Source organism: Euprymna scolopes, chromosome 42 (genome assembly GCF_053919585.1).
Source record: "Euprymna scolopes isolate OS-2025 chromosome 42, ASM5391958v1, whole genome shotgun sequence".
NCBI classification, from domain to species: domain Eukaryota; kingdom Metazoa; phylum Mollusca; class Cephalopoda; order Sepiida; family Sepiolidae; genus Euprymna; species Euprymna scolopes.
The window spans coordinates 69,870,078-69,887,012 of NC_136523.1; the positions used below are offsets into that span (position 1 = coordinate 69,870,078).

The 16,935-nt window shown below is 33.7% G+C and overlaps 1 protein-coding gene across 6 annotated transcripts in view; it reads left to right on the forward strand.

Annotated features, from left to right (window-relative positions):
* The window catches only part of LOC145267136 (high mobility group protein 20A-like), a 67,567-nt gene that overhangs the window by 25,643 nt on the left and 24,989 nt on the right, over positions 1–16,935 (forward strand). For 2 of the 6 annotated variants that reach the window (XM_080123175.1, XM_080123172.1), the window contains exons 2-5: positions 2,274–2,406; positions 2,873–2,928; positions 6,940–6,998; positions 15,933–16,139. In XM_080123175.1, the coding sequence (XP_079979301.1) occupies positions 2,327–2,406; positions 2,873–2,928; positions 6,940–6,998; positions 15,933–16,139 (402 nt within the window). In that variant the 5' untranslated portion in view covers positions 2,274–2,326. Of the gene's footprint in view, positions 1–2,273; positions 2,407–2,872; positions 2,929–6,939; positions 6,999–15,929; positions 16,140–16,935 lie in introns of all 6 variants that reach the window. The other 4 variants (XM_080123171.1, XM_080123174.1, XM_080123176.1 and 1 more) reach the window with 3 other exon arrangements.

Consider the following 16,935-nt stretch of genomic DNA (forward strand, 5'->3'; position numbering starts at 1 on the left):
GTTTGCAGCTTATAGCTGATTCTACTTTTACATTTAATAATTTAGTGAGGTGTCCATAGCATATGCTTTGTTATTCATTAACAGTGTATCACCATAGAATATGTTTTTAAAGGTCATTGAGGTGCTGCCTATGTAGAATTTTTCTATTTCTGTGTTTTCTATGGTGCATATTCTAGCCTGGTATACCACTGAAGATGTGAAGCAATTATTGCTTAGTGGGCATTCGGTCGGTCTTTGGACACCCCATGTTCTTCCAGAATGTAAACCACACTCTAATACCTTAAAAAAAACTAGTGTAATTTGGCTCCCATTTACATATCGATTCTTTTTTGGGTCTGATGAAGTGTTATCCTTGAATTGGGATTCCACTGAAACATGTATGCACATATGTAACCAATAATATTTGTATAATAAACAAACATATATATATATATATATACACACACACATGTGCGAGAAAACTTTTTAATATAACTTCCAAAATCTTTTTCTTGCTAATCAAATACTTGCATTTATCTTAAATATTGTTATTGTCATTATTATTCCCTAATTTTTAAATGTTTAATATACCAGAATTAGTTTAAAATGCTAGTTTCCCTACTTTATTTTTGATGCGTAACTATTTTTGATGCTTCGCCATTTTTCAACCCATCATTTTGATTAACCCTCAACGGTGAATTTTTTTCTTCTCCATATATTCAAACTATTGATATTTTTCGATACCATCTATATAGCTAACATCTCTAAGCTTGGAAAAATCGATATTTTTTTACCTTTCGATCTTTTTTTCACTTAAACATTTGTGATTTTCTTGGATTTTTGCATAGTTGCATATCTGTTTTACTTCATCCACGTGGAAATTTTGGACAAACACTAATATTCAAATCTTCCCCAATTTCACAGTATGCCTAACAAAAGCACAACCTTTTTTTTTCCTGTATAATGACTTAACAGTATTTTCTTTTCCTTGGAAATATAATGTTTTAATTTTCGGTAAACGTTTGATGTAATTATGAAATTTTGATGTAATTATGAAATTTTGATGTAATTATGAAATTTTCTTCCAGAAGGTCTTTTGCTTCTTTCCTATGAATAACTCTAGTTGGAAATATTTGTTGGGTGGAGGTAGGGAGTGGGTGTACAAGTTCAATAAGATCAGAGTACATTCCATAGAAGTACTCTTAAAACAAACACTGTGATGCAAATCTGTGGTGATGTGACAGTATCTAGAGCTTGACAGACACTGTGGGACCTTTTTAGGTTAGACATTTTTTTTTTTTTTTTTTTTGCACCTTGTCCAAAAGTGAGTGTTTGGTACACCAAACTAGATGTGGCAACAATATTCTATGGTAAGTTATTTTATGAGTGGAACATTATTTTATAAACATTTTTCCTTTAAAAATGCTAGGAAAATTCTTTACATCTTCTCTCTGTAAAAGTTCATGGAAAACTGTGTTCTATAATATTTTAACATTACACAGCAATGAGAAATGTTGCTATTGAAAATGACATAAAAAAAGAGATACTTTTTAACGTTTGTGATTCTCCAATTGTTAAATATTCGTCCCCTTGCCGTGTTTTTATTGAAACTGATTTTTGCATTTTTAACAACTTGCTGTTTAGAATAGTTGTTGCATAGCTATCTATGTAAATGTTATGAGAAAGATTCGATAGATGCATAATGTAAGTTTTAAAGAAAGACTTATGTCAGATGACCTCAGAGGAAGATTAAATCAGAACAGTCTGGGAAACTATGTGCAGAACAAGAGACTTTGTATGAATGGATGAGAGTTTGAAGGTTTATAGATGTGAAAAAGTTGGGGCAGCAGGGTCAGTTGGTAGGGAAAGGCTAAAGAAAACATGAAAGATATACTTGAGCAAAAGAGGGATAAATAATGTCCTGGCCAGAGATAAGTTAGTTTTGTAGTCAGTTTCTAAAAGCCATCCAACACATGCCAGCATGTAAAATAGATGTTAAATCGATGGAGTTTGAAGTTAAATATTTTCATTTGATGGAGTTGAGAGTTCGCATTTTTGCAGGATTGTGGAGATAGATTGGATGAAATATTTAAAAAATCGTGTTATTTTTTACGTCCTCCTCCTCCTCCTCTTTCCCAGGAGATACATACGTCAAATGTCTGAAGAAACAAAACTTCAAGACTTTGACATTTTTGGTGTTGGTTGTTTTCGTATTTTGTCTGTTGTCATCAACTAATCAAGTTGGGAAGTCTTCGGACTATTCTTCACTCACAGCCAACTCTCCTCTCTTTCAGTTTGGATTCTGTTGGAGTGTGGACATTGGACACTACTCCAGCTGTGACGGAGTATGTCTGGACGCAAGTCATCCTATGATGGTTATGAAGACGATGCTTCTAAAGAAAGCAATGACTTTAATAAGGAATCAGGGTAGGACCCTTTTCTCTCTCTACAACCCTCCATCCCATGAGGTAAACATTGTCAGCCCCATATATGAATCGCCTTAACAGTCATCATCTTAACGTCTGTTTTACAACATGATGGCATGTTTTGGATGGCTTCAAAACATTCCAACCTATCTCTGGTTTTTATCTTTTTCTGAAATTCACCACTTCATGTTTTTGCTGAACCTGATATCTCAACTGTGACCATACTAACTCAGTCTCCTGTTCTGCACACATTTCCTCATACTGTTCAAATTTAATCTTCTTTGGAGATCATCAAATTTAAGTCTCACTTTAAGAGTTGATCATTCTCATATTATGTGCACGTCCTCAACCCTCATTGGCTAGGTTTTACTTCCTAAAACAGGAATTTACATGTTCTTTATTTTTCGAAATAAACTCTGTTACATAAAATTTAATTGTTATTTTTTTCCTTTCTTATTCTTTTTCAGATCTACATCTGATGCTGGATTCCGATCGAGTAAAGATCAGGATTTAAATTTACCAGGTAAATGCATTTTGAAATGTATTTCTGGGAAGCCATCTTTGTTTTATTTAATAAATTCTGTGAATTTAAAAGGTGAAGGTTTAGACATAATTAGTTGATAATTTATATTAATTATAATTGCTTTATAATCATTATATATATATATATATATATATATATATATATATATATATATATATTAAGAACTCAAATAGTCTTGCTTTGGCATTGAAACCGTCCATCCAGTCTACAGTTTCTAGTTTGAAAAATTCTGCACATGTGTAAGTAAATAAAATAAAGCCATGAACGCTTTTTTATTTTCAACATTTTTTGTGTTTAAAAAATTTAAATAAAAACAAAACTGTAAATCTCTTTTGCTGTTTTTTTACATCTGCATTTTACGAATTTTATTTGTATTTTTCATTGCAAGTTGAAATCGTTTTCAAACCAAAACAAACAAATGTTTACGATTTAATGTCTTTTATATATTCTGTAATTGACAGTTTAAAGACATTAAAATTACTCAAAGCAGCTTCGCCAGTCATTGAAACTGTATTAATAAAAAGAAATTACAAAACTATCAAAGCATAAAAACATCTACTTTTTTTTATAAATATTTAAAAAAAAAAATTCCTATATCAAATAAAAGGAACCAAACTTCCCTAATCATAGTTACTATACAAATGAAACAATAATATCGATATTTTCATTTGCTTTGAAAAGGTCTCGCCATTAATTATTATTTCCCAATATTTTAAAGACTTAGCACACACACACAAAAAAAAACAAACTAGGTAGGCTCTGTACAATGCACGCTCCCACCTTGTATTTTTGTCTTTTTCGATTTTTTTTCAACAGATTACACCCAACTTACTTATAAAGTATTCTCCATTTAATCTAAGGGCAATGATGTTAAGACCTTTATTATCCAATGTATTCCGTATTGTTTTGGCTGGTTGCCATGTTTGTTTTCGCATGCATTCAATTTTTGCATATTTATACATTAATTCTATATATTCACTATTCGATACTCATCCAACAGGTCATGGATAGTCTAGTATATATATGTAATAATATTGAGGAGGAAACATTTTTCTTTTGTTAAATGATTGGCTTGCTGGTGGAATGTATATGATGATTTAAAACATGCAACTTGCAGTGAAGCCAATTTATCACTGATGAGTGACCTTAAAACATGTGCAACATATTTGGATATAATAAAAAAAAAAGCAAGTGTGTTTATGCTAGTAACCTGAAAGTCTTACATTCTGGTGACGATGAAGTCGCTGAAGGCGTTTTGATATCACTTAAGTTTTCATTTCTTATGCAGAAAGTTGTTGAGATGCTTGAAAAAGTGGTAGTCGGTAGGTGAAAGGTCTGAAGAGTATGGTGGATGAGGCAGAGTTTTGTAGCACAATTCATTCAACTTCTGTAGGTTTGGTTTAACAATGTGCAGTCGGGCATTGTCGTAGAGGAGAATTGGGCCTTTTCTGTTGACTGATGCTGCGTGTTGTTGAAGTTTCTGATGCATTTCATCCATTTGTTGACAGTTTGTGCCGCAAGGGTTTTGCGTACATTAAAAAAAACTGTAATGGATGAGACCGGTCACAGACTACCAAACAGTCAGCATGATCTTCTTTGGTGCAACTCTGGCTCCAGGAAGTGTTGTATCTAACCACTGAGCTGAGCATCGCCAATTGTCGTAAAGAACCCACTTTTCATCGCAAGTCACAACCTAGTCGAGAAACGGGTCGTTCTTGTTGTGTAAAAGAATGGAAGATGACCTTTCATAACATCATTTCCTTTGATTGTCGTTCAATTTGTGAGGCACCCATTTATCAAGTTTTTTTTGTCTTTTCGATCTCTCTCAAGTGGTTGGAAATTGTTGAATACATTATGTCTAATTCAGACGCAAGTTCTCGAACAGTTGTGTGTGAATTGGCTTCGATTAAGGCTCTTAATTGATCGTTGTCAACATTCGATAGCAGATCATTATGCTCATCATTTTCAAGACTTTTGATGCTGTCACGAAATTTCTTAAACCACCATTGTGCTGTGTGTTCAGTAGTAGTTCCTGGGCCAAATGCTTTGTTGATATTGTGAGCTGGTTCAGTAGTTTTTCGGCCTAGCTTGGATTGAAAAAAAAAATTGTGCGAATTTGCTTTAATGTTCTGAAAAGAAGACATAATTGTTTTAAAAGGATTCTAATTTAAAGTAATATATAAAGTAAAGGTATTATAATGAAAACTTATTTGAAAATACATCATTTGAAATCAAAATGAAAAAACTTTCCTTTCAATCTAATAGTATCTGTTTATTCCTTATAGTAAAAACAAATTCAAATGTATTTTCTCCACATCTGAGTTCTCATCTGTCTCCATTGTTTAATGTTTCCCATTTCTTGCACACAAACCGATTATGATTTCTCAACCTCGAATTCTTGTGTACCCAATGCTTTCAGGTGCCACAAAATATTGAATTGTATCTGACTCCCTTTCTACAAACTGAACAGGAGAACTCTCTTCTTTCTGATGGGTTTTCAACACTATATCCACTGATAATCACTTTGGTCTCGGTAACATTCATTTTCAGACCTTTACTTTCTATTGCATTCCTTCAAGTCTTTAACTTAAGCAGCAGATCTTCCATTGTTTCACCGGCAAGTACTAAATCACTAGTAGACAGCATTTCTTTGTGACAACTTGTACAACTAAGATACAAATGAAAAGCAACAAACTCTGTACAGAACCCTGATGTATTTCTACTTTAACATTAAAGCTGTCACTGAGTATGTTGTAAATTCTAACATTTGATCATAATCTGTACGTTGCTGGAACAACTTTCACCAACCTCTCGTTTGTTCCTTGTTTATGCAAAGACATCTTCGCATGCTGTCAAAAGCTTTCTCCAAAATATTATTTCTATAAATTTACTTATATTTTTCTATACCTATAAACATGTGGGTATACACATTTTCTTATATGCACTCACAAAACCTGGCAACTTTTGCTGAGATTTAGCTTTTTTTTGTTTGTTTTTTACATAGGAGTTATCCACTTATCAAGGTCTGGGGGGTCACTCGAGGATAAGAATTAATGCGATGTATAATAGTCAATGGGATAATATTGTAGTAATAGTTAGTAGTGGAAATTTGGTAAATTGGGTTACGTAAAGAGACAGTTCAACAAGAATTTGTTTACATTGGACTTGAAGACAACTAAATTGTAGTCAGCTGGAAAGCAGGCAAATGGAAGAGAGTTCCACAGTCGTGCAGTTCTAAGAAAGAAGCTTTGTTCATGGAATATCTTTTAGGTTTAGGCACAGATAAAGAGTGGGGGAATTATTGATAGTGGTTTCAGCTAGATGTCAATCTATTTTCAATATGTTTTTTGTGAAAGTTTGGTGAGGGGGGACCATAGATTGGAGCTCAGACGAGCAATATTCTTCAAGAATAAGGTTTAAAGATTATCTAAAAAAAATTATCATTACAAAAATAGTTAGATAGTTATGCAAATTACAAAATAATTTACCTGCGGGATTCTGTATCTGCATTTGACTTGGTTGATGTCAACCATTTAGAGTGAACTGCATTAAGAGCAAGCATTGCACATTGCGGCAACACCCTAACTACCAAAACTAGTGTATTTTGGAACGACAAAGGAATGATAAAATGCACATTTGATCAGAAATGGTGCTGATACTGTTTCAGCTGAATACAAATAAAACCTTCATTCCTTAACTGCTTCCAAAAGGAACATGCTTTTGAAAAAGGTTCCATAAAGCTCTACCAATATCATTGTTCTTTACTGACAATCGATTATTGTAACTCTTTTTGATTTTTTAGTTATGAAAAAAATGTAGTATCTGTTTGGTGTTGTATTTCATCTTTTCTGTCCTCATCCTGTAAAGGAGAAATCCTTCTAGATTTGTCTTAATCAATTCAGAGGGCCCCTTTTTTGAGAGATGGATTTTTCTAAGTATTTCAATATTATTTACCGAGTGTTTCAATATTATTCATTTTTTTATTTTCAGTTTCAATGCTTCAGAAAGATGACAGTCAGATGGCGTCTGACATGCAAGATCCCCACGAGGTAAGATTTATAAAAAAAACTAACCTAAAACCTCTTTTTACAGTTTTTCGTTCTTATCTATTCTTTCAACTATTCTTTTGGCCTTCGTGGTTAACCACGATGGGATAGGAATGCTAAGTCTCTTAACTCTATCCTCAGTAATTACTGTCTTGCATAGTTGGCCAAAACATCGTAAAACAACAACTATGAAGATAACAGTCCACAAATAAATATATAAATATACAAATTAATCATTTCAAAGGATTCCAATAATAAAATAATATACCATACATCCAACGATGGAAAATATATAAGTACAAAAAATTTGGATTTATAAGACCATTTCTCCCATCGTTTGATGCAGCTCTGGAGACCGTTTTGTAGAACACCCCAGGTTGTCCTCCAACCATGACGTGACTTCAGAAATCAAGGCTGCATCATCTGGGAAACGCTTTCCTTTCAAAAACAACTTCATGGCTGGGAAGAGGTGAAAGTAGGGAGGATGGGGTCGGATTTCATAACCACACGTCCGTGCTTCTGATCTGGCGACATGCGAGTTGTGAACCGGAGCGTTGTCCTGCAGGAGGAGGGTACCTTTACTGATCTTGCCCCGCCTCTTGATTTTGATAGCTTCCCTTATGTGCTGATCTTCCAAAATGGCAGCCTCAACTTGACGGACAGATGCCTCATCAATGGCAGAAGGGGGTGACCAGGTCTGGGAGCTGTTTCCACGGACTTCCGGCCATGTTTGAATTCATGATGCCAGCATTTTACAAGGTCATATGATGGGACATTATCACCATAAGTTTCTTTCATTTCATCAAAAGTCTCCTGTGGTGTGCGTCCTTTCAAATACAAAAACCGGATCACTGCTCAACATTCAACAGGCTCCATTTCACACCTGACTCAGTTCAAGCACCTGTAAAACAGAAACTACAATTAGTTCAGAGCTGTAATTTGCTACATAACCGTAGATATATAAACCATTGCACATGCAAAATTTCAGTTAGATCAGACAACTGGAAGTGGGTCAGGGGCATTACTTATTGCACACCCCTTGTATATATTACTGAGGATACAGTAAAGAGATTCATCATTCCTATCCTGTCACGGTTAACCACCTGATGAAGGCCAGAGGACTAGTTGGCCGCAACAGTTTGACATATATATGGAGGACCTTTTTGAAAAAGTCAACCCAACAACTATGAAGATGAGGATAACAGTCCACAAATCTAATATATAAAAGGCTATATGTCTGTCTGTCTCCATATTTTCAAATTCTATCTCCTCCAAAACTAAACGTCACCAGCTTTGAATGTTACAGTTTTTTAGCTGATGGCACTCAAATCCTTTTTTTTAAAACTTTTGAAATCACGACTAAAATAATATATACAAAATCTGGACAAATTAAAATATCATATTTAAACATATTTTATGACTGGCCAAATGCCCCCTAGAAATTAATGAAATATTTTTTATATACTTCATTTACATAGTTAAAATCTGATAGCTGGGAAACCTCTCTGAACCACATTAATCACTTTTTTTTTTTTTTTTTTTAAACTAATGCCATTAATCGATCTGATATCTGGATTTCTTTGTTTTCATCAAAGTTACTCCAAGGATAGTTCTAAAACATTTAATTTCAAAGACATTGAGTTTCCTCTCATGCTCTGCCATGTTTCACTTGCATATACAGAGATGTTGATGTAACCTTTTTGCGCCATATCTTTGATTTAGACATCCAAATGCAGAATGTCAGATTATGATCGTGGAGCCACTGAGCAAAGAAACACAAAATCTTTGTTCCTCTCTCCCAAATATTTTGCTGGTGCAACAAGATCAGGCTGTCGGATGATGACTCCCTGACACAAACGCATCTACATTAACACCTTTCTGTTTTTTTCCTTTTTAATTTTTGCACAACTAACGCATGTTCTGCAAAGCCCCAAACAAAAACAACAGTCCCTCCCCCTCCTCCCTCATCCCTTTTTTTTCTCTCTCACCCCCACTTCCCTACCGGCTTCCTAATTAAAACATACCAACCTAAGTAATAAAAACAACCAAACTATAATCTAGAAACAATTTTTTAAATAGACAACTTCAAGCGCTAAAAGTTTTTCCTATCGATCAATCACACTAGACCCTGTCGGCAGGGCATTAGAATATGCCGACTGCCCCCCCCTGCAGAGAGTAAAAGTCCTCCAACCTGTTGGCTGTAGGTAGCAACCCGTAATACCATTAGAACAGGATCCTGGTGGTTGAGGGACTTTGGAGGTCAGGATTTAGATTTAGCACCCCCACTTCCCAACACATCACTTTGGCCCTTGCTAGGCTAGACGGGTGATCGGAAGGGCCCAATCGGATCAATCGGCTGGTCACGTCAAGCCCCACCATATATTGCCACTCCAAAAATCCACTATTAATACAACATGTCTATCCTTTTCCTACAAATAACACCTACTCCGTAATATATGGTGGAAAGCGGTGGCTAAGAGTCAATCGACTAAGTGAAAATATCAATGACATGGCTGCAAACTCCTTAATGACACCTGTGGGAGTGATCATTTGTCAATCATTCTAGAAAGTCTAAGTACTAGTACTGAACAAAAAACACTCAAATAGAACCTACATAAAGCAGATTGGGAAGACTTTCAGGAACAGTAAAAATCAATTAATAACCAAAAAGAAAGATGAAGATGACCATTTGAGCTACTTCATTAAAACACTCACAAACATAGCAAATAATATCATACCAAAAACAACCAAAACCAACATTCACAACAAACCTTGGTTCACAAAAGAATGCAGAAAAGCCATCAGAGTTCGACGAGCTGCCTGAAGAAAATTAAAAAAAAAAAAACCCAACAAGCAAAAATCTGGATTTCTTCAAAAACAACAGAGCAAAAGCCAGATGAATCATAACGGAATCCAAAAGAACAACATGGAGAAATTATGTATGCAAAATTAATGTGAATACCAAGGCAAAAACGGTTTGGAATATGATGAGGAAAATAGAAGGAAAGTGTAGTAGTACACCAATATCTCACATTTCTAAAGATAACAAAATATTCACAGATCAAAAAGACATTTCCAATAACCTGGCAGATAATTTATCAAAAATCTCATCATGCGACAAACAGAGAAATTCAAAAAGATTAGAGAAAGAGAAGAAAAGAAGAAACTCCAATTTAAATCACAAAATACCAAAAAATACAACCAACATCTTACCTTGTCTGAACTAAAAGAATCTCTAGTCAAATCCCATGACACAACTACAAGGCCTGATGAAATTCCATATGAAATCCTCAAAAAACTTCCAGAAACCTCAATAAAATACTTACTTGAAATTTTCAATATTATATGGTCCAGTGGAAACATATCCGAGACCTGGAAAGAGGCTACAATAATACCAATCCCCAAATCTGAAAACTCAAACATCCAATCCCAATCAAGTAACGCTTCAGATCCATCGAATTTCAGACCAATAGCCCTAAAAAGCTGCATTTGTGAAACCATGGAAAGGATTATAAACAGAAGACTAATCTGGTTCCTCAAAACAGAGAACCTTATCATGGAATTTCAATCAGGATTCAGCAAAAATCGAAGCTCAATAGACCATCTAGTCAGACTGGACACCTTCATTAGAGAGGCCTTTCTAAGGAAGGAACATCTAACAGCAGTGTTCTTTGATATGCAAAAAGCTTATGATACCGTATGGAAGTATGGTGTTTCAACAGATCTGAAGGAGCTTGGACTAAAAGGCAGAATGCCAAATTTTATTTAAAATATTCTAAAAAAACAGACTGTTCAGAGTAAAAGTTGGCACAACCCTCTCGGACTTGAAGGAACAAGAAAATGGAGTACCTCAAGGGAGTATATTATCAGTGACCATTCAGTATTCGAATAAATAACATTGTAAAAGACGTTAATCCTATATGTGGATGACTTTTTAATATGTTGCAGATCGAAATATATACCTATAATCGAAAGGAAACTTCAATTGTGCCTAAACAAAATAATGAAATGGACGGAAGAAAATGGATTAAAATTCTCGAGGAAAAAAACGAAATGCATGCATTTCTGCAACCTAAAGAACATGCACAATGATCCTGTCCGAATCATGGAAGGAACGCCTATACCCGTTACTGACCAGTACAAATTCTTGGGGATTTTTTTTGATAAAAAGTTGACATTCATCTCGCACATAAATTATCTGAAAAAAAAAATGTAACAAAGCTGTAAACCTTTTGAGAGTAGTAGCGCATACTGATTTGAGGTGCAGACAGGGAAACACTACTTAAACTTTACAGAGCACTAGTCCGCTCAAAGTTAGACTATGGTTGTTTCATATACCCGAACATCATATATAAAACGCCTAGACCCTATACACCATACCAGCCTAAGATTGGCCCTAGGAGCATACAGAACCTCCCCCGTGAGCAGTCTATACTCAGAAGCGCACGATCCCCCCCTAAACCTAAGGCGAGAAAAGTCAGCTCTTCAATACTTACTTAAACTCAAATCCTGCCCAAACAACCCTGCATACCAATGTACCTTCTACCCAAAATATGAAGAACTCTTCAACATGAGAGGAAAAAAACCCACCAAAACTTTCGGTCTCCGAATGAAAGAAAGCATTGAAGAATCCAAAATACCAATCTCCAGCATTCACAACTTCATACTACCTGAAACGCCCCATGGACCATGAAACAAGCAGAAATAAAACTGAACCTAAACAAAAAGTCCAAATCTACCACAAATCCTATTGAATACCATGATGAACTTCAACATTTAAAATTACAATGTCCAGATTACACTTTTCTCTATACAGACGGGTCCAAAAGCAACAATCACACCGGATATGCAGCAACTTACCATAATACCACAATGAAGGAAAAACTTAAAAACAAAGCATTTATATTCACTGCAGAGGCTATAGTTATTGACCTAGCACTTGACATAATTTCAGAGGAAACTACTAAAAACTTCACCGATTCTCCATCAGTCTTACTATACAAAACCAAAAACAAGAGAATCCACTAACAATAAAGTTACTAGAAAAAATCAATATCCTCTCAACCACCAAAAACATTATTTTTGTCTGGATCCCCAGTCATGTGGGAATCAAAGGCAATGACAGGGCAAATACAGCTGCAAAAAAATCTTCATAACTCCCAACTGACAATTATAAGATTCCTCATACTGACCTCAGACCCCAGATAAAAGCATGCATACAAAGAAAATGGCAACTATGATGGAATCAACATGAAAGCAGCAAACTATACTCCATAAAACCTAAACTTATGGAACAATGTCCAAACACCAAAAGATAATACTGACTCGACTACGCATAGGACACACCAATATAATCCATTCATATATACTCAATGAAGAATCTGCACCAGAATGCATTCCATGCCAAGAGAGGCTCACTGTGGAACACATCCTAGTTAAATGTACAGACCTTGCCCCAACCAGAAAACTGTACTATGTGGAAAACAATATGGAGGACCTTTTTGAAAAAGTCAACCCAATAAATATCCTATCATACTTAAAAAAAAAAAAGTAAATCTATATATGAAAATCTAAGAAAATTTAAAGACATCCATATATACATATTCAACTATAAATACAACATCTGAAATATGCACACAACTAATTTCTTTTGAAAAACTCTTCCGACTTTTAATGGCCAAAAAAAAAAAGGCTCAAAAAGTCTTTAAACCCATTCAATTCAATTCAATCCAAATATTTTGTATATATATGACAACCTAAAAATGTCACTCTTTATTATTCTTATTGAATTTTATTAAAAGAAAAGTAATTTAAATCGTTTACTGTAGAAAGTATATATCCGTTAAAATCTTTATCAATAATTGCCTACAGTATATTTTCTAGAAGGTTTAGAAAAAAACTCTGTATGCTGTAAGAAGTGAATATACTCTCAATGAGTTACTTTTTAATTAAATTTTATGCAAAACAATTTTCCATCTAATTTCATAATTATTTTGTCTGTATTTCACCAATTATCTATTGACAAAGCTAGAAATAGTATCTGAAACCAAAATGTTTTCATTCTATATCTAAAAAAAATTTTAATGTAATCTTTGCAAAACAATAACACTAAATTTATTTTGGTAACGCAATTAACTGACGAATTATGACTGTTCAAAGTTTTTTGAAATTCAAAAATTTTCTGCCTTATTGTTATTGTTATATGATTGTTATTAATCCAAAAGTCAAATTTCATAGACTTCAAACAATTTAAAAATCCTTACAAATGTTTCATGTCATCTTGTGGTAAATGAAAATTAGTTATAATGGAAACAGTATTCAGGGGAAGTTGTTGTAATGGAAGACCTTATCATCCTTAGAGTTGAGCTATCACCCATTATAAATAGCAATACACATGAAAAAATTGAAAGAGCTTAAAATATTTCAATATTGGTATACATAGAAAGAGCTTGATGAGCTAAGAAAGAATCTTTTTAAATTTTTTAAATCTGATTAAAATTAAGGAAGTTATGACTATTTTTGTGCCTCAAACGTTTGGATATTTTCCCCTCTTTAAGACCATATGAGTTTCGTCACATTTTTTACACTACTTTTTCAGTAAAAATGTCATATCTTTGTTAAAACACAAGATTAAGTAATGAAATTTACCATATAAGTGTATTTTTGTACAAGGAATCAGAATATGCAACTGAAAATCTCCAAAAGTGCATGGTTTCCAAATAATCTGCAGCAAATGTGCATAAATATGCTGCAATTCCTTAAAAATGTCATGTATCCATAAACAGAAAAGAAGTTGGAGAACTCAAAAGTTGAATTGTAATGTGCTTTATGTACAAAAGAATCTAAACATAGGCCCATTTAAAAATGAATATATTGCAATATTTCTTTGGTATTATTGTAGATTAACACCTTCTGTTTAACCCCACTCAACCCCTTCTGACTCCCCCCCCCTCCAAAATGTGATTCTACCTTTTTAGGTAGTTTTTTTTTCTTGTATGAAATGCCATGAAAAACTTTAATGAAAGATAAACAAATTATTTTAGAATTTAATGTAAAATAATTCCTCATTACAGGTCACTCTAGCGTTTTAGGGCAGTTAACTGTTTTTTTTCTATGGGAGATAAATCCTGTATGCTTTTTGTTTTGTTAAGACAATTATGTGTGGTTTTAAGAGGGTTTCTATGCAATGAGAATATGGGGAGGGTTGCCATTCAGACTTTGAATTAATTGTAGAGCTAAAGAAAATTATGTGTGAACATACTGAAGACTTGACATAAACAAAATCAACAAAAACAATATTAGAGGGGGGCGGTTAGTTTCACAAAAATTTAATGTAAAATAATTCATCATTTCCAGGCCATTCTAGCATTTTAGGACAGTTAATTTTTATGGGAGATAAATCATGTGCATTTTTCTTTAAGGAAGGATCTATTTATTGTTTGTTTGTTTTAGATGCTTGTATGTGACTTACAGAGGTATTTTGTTGGGGGAGGCTTGCCACTCGAACTTAGTGCTATTGTTAGAGTTAAAGAGTGTTTTAGGAGGATACTTGCCACTCATAACTGGGGTTAGAGGTGACGTTAAGAGAGCTTTTTTTCAAAGAGTGTTCATCACTCATATTTACTGTTAGTGGTTCATAGTTATTGGCTTTTGAAAATGTTATGGATTAAATTTGGAATATCACATTACTATTAAATATGTAAACTTATGTCAAAAAAAAAAATGTATATATAACAAATAAATATTATGCAAAGCATTAAGCAAGATAAGTTACTTTTCTACCTAACTGAATAAGTTTTTATTGTTTTTATTTTATGTAAAATATTTATTTGATTCGAAAAGTAGGTAATATTCAGCGGCGCTACCTGAAAAGAAAATATGGCCACAACTTCTTATTTACATTTTTCAAGTCATGATAATCACTTCAAAATAAGAAATAAAACAAAATGGTGAATGAAATCCACCCAATAAATGTCACAGTAGCATTTATTGGGTGGGTTTCATTCACCATTTTGTTTCATTTCTTATTTTGAAATCTTTGAGACTTCAAAAATGTAAAAAGACATTGCGCCCACTTTTCTTGTTCTTCGGTAGCGTTCGCTCAACACTACTTGTTTTTTAAACTAAAATAAACATTTTACATTAAAAAATAAATAAATAAAAAAATCAAAAGTATCCGGTTAGGTAGAAAAGTAACTTATCTTGCCTTTGATAAAATTTGTTTTTGACAACTTTTTCGTACCTCTGTGGATTATAATACGAAGCGTTACTTCATTTTTGTTTTGTTGTCTTAACTGCAAAATGCTGTTTCAATTTCAAATAAGCATCTTACAGAAAGTGTGTGTGTATATATATATATATATATATATATATATAGTGTGTATTCGACAGGTAAATAAGTCAGCAAAAGTTATATTTAGTTTTAATTTAATTACGAAATTTCAAAGAAAATTCCATAAATTTGTTGATTTCTATTTTCGAGTTTGAAGGTGTTTATTCCATAGGCCATTTATACTACGCTGGAGCAGGTCGTAAAAATACCTTTCACCTAATAAGTAGAAAAAAAATAACGAAATAAAAAGCTTCTTAATTAATTAATCTAACGGATAAAGAAGGGGTACAAGGCAGTGTGGAGATAGCATTATAAAGAAACTCAAAGACATGTAGTGCATAATTTTGGTCTTGATTAAAAAAGAACACTGTTTATCTTCCTTTATTTTTATTATCTGGACAACATGAGAAAATGTAATGTTAACAAACATCTTACTGCTGCTCAGTTTCCAACACAGGTTTTCCCCTATAAATCTGACCCTATCACAATAACCCCTTACTCTTCTAGTGACAAATTAGACCATATTATGGGGTGAATAGAAGTAGAAAAAATAGTAATTATCGCAGAGGGACAATACTTGTTTTACTTGTTTTTTGTTTCAGCAGAAGAAAAAACCCGGCTGGACGAAAGGAAAGAAAAGGAAAGCAACTATTAAAGACAAAAATGCTCCAAAGCAGCCATTGACAGGATACGTTCGTTTTCTAAATGAAAGAAGGGAAAAATTACGTCAAGAAAATCCCAATTTATCATTTTCAGAAATAACTCGGCAGTTGGGTGGAGAATGGTCCAAGTTAGTGCCTCGAGAAAAACAGGTAAGAAATTAGTTTTTAAATTTTCATAGCAACCCCAGAAAAAAGGCAGCTTTCACAAGTTATTAGAGTAACTTTTTTGACTTTCACTATTTACACCCTAACCCATTTGATAAGCAATTTCCTTAGCATGGTTTTGTGGTCTAAAATATGAAGGCCAATAAAATGTAGCCAAAGAAACTACTCACAAGCGACAGAGTGTCTGTTTGGCCTGTCAAGTGACGGGATCAGGGAAGGAAAAGGAAGTAAAGAAAATGATTTTCTAGATGGATTCTTTATATATTTGTAGCATTAATTTGCATATAAGGGGAATAGCAGCTATAAGAAGGATGAATTGGGAAAGACAGTGAGTTGAGTTTTTGACAACCTAGAGAGAAAACGAACATAGATGCTGAGAGTTAGTGTTATGATTTAGCGTTTGCTTACTAACAGCTTGATAACATTGGATTTGATGATGACCAACTTGTCAACAAGGAAGCAGTCCTATGATAATATGTTCCATATACGAGAAACTCTTGCAAAGGAGCTCTCTCCATAGAAATTCTGTATGAAGGGAGAAAGGAAAGTTGTTTTTTGCTGTGGTAGAAGGACGAGTTTTTTTTTAAGGAATGTTCTACAAAGATTACTTGTTATTGAAATGCACGGTCATCCTCATTTGAGATTTTTTATTCAAAGCAACATTTTCAATCAGCTGATATCTTTCAAAAAGTTCAATTGTGAAGAATCACTGTTATTGTTTTTGTGTTTTAAAAATATACAAGCATTAATTTTCATAGAGAGAGGAGTGGCTGTATTAAGA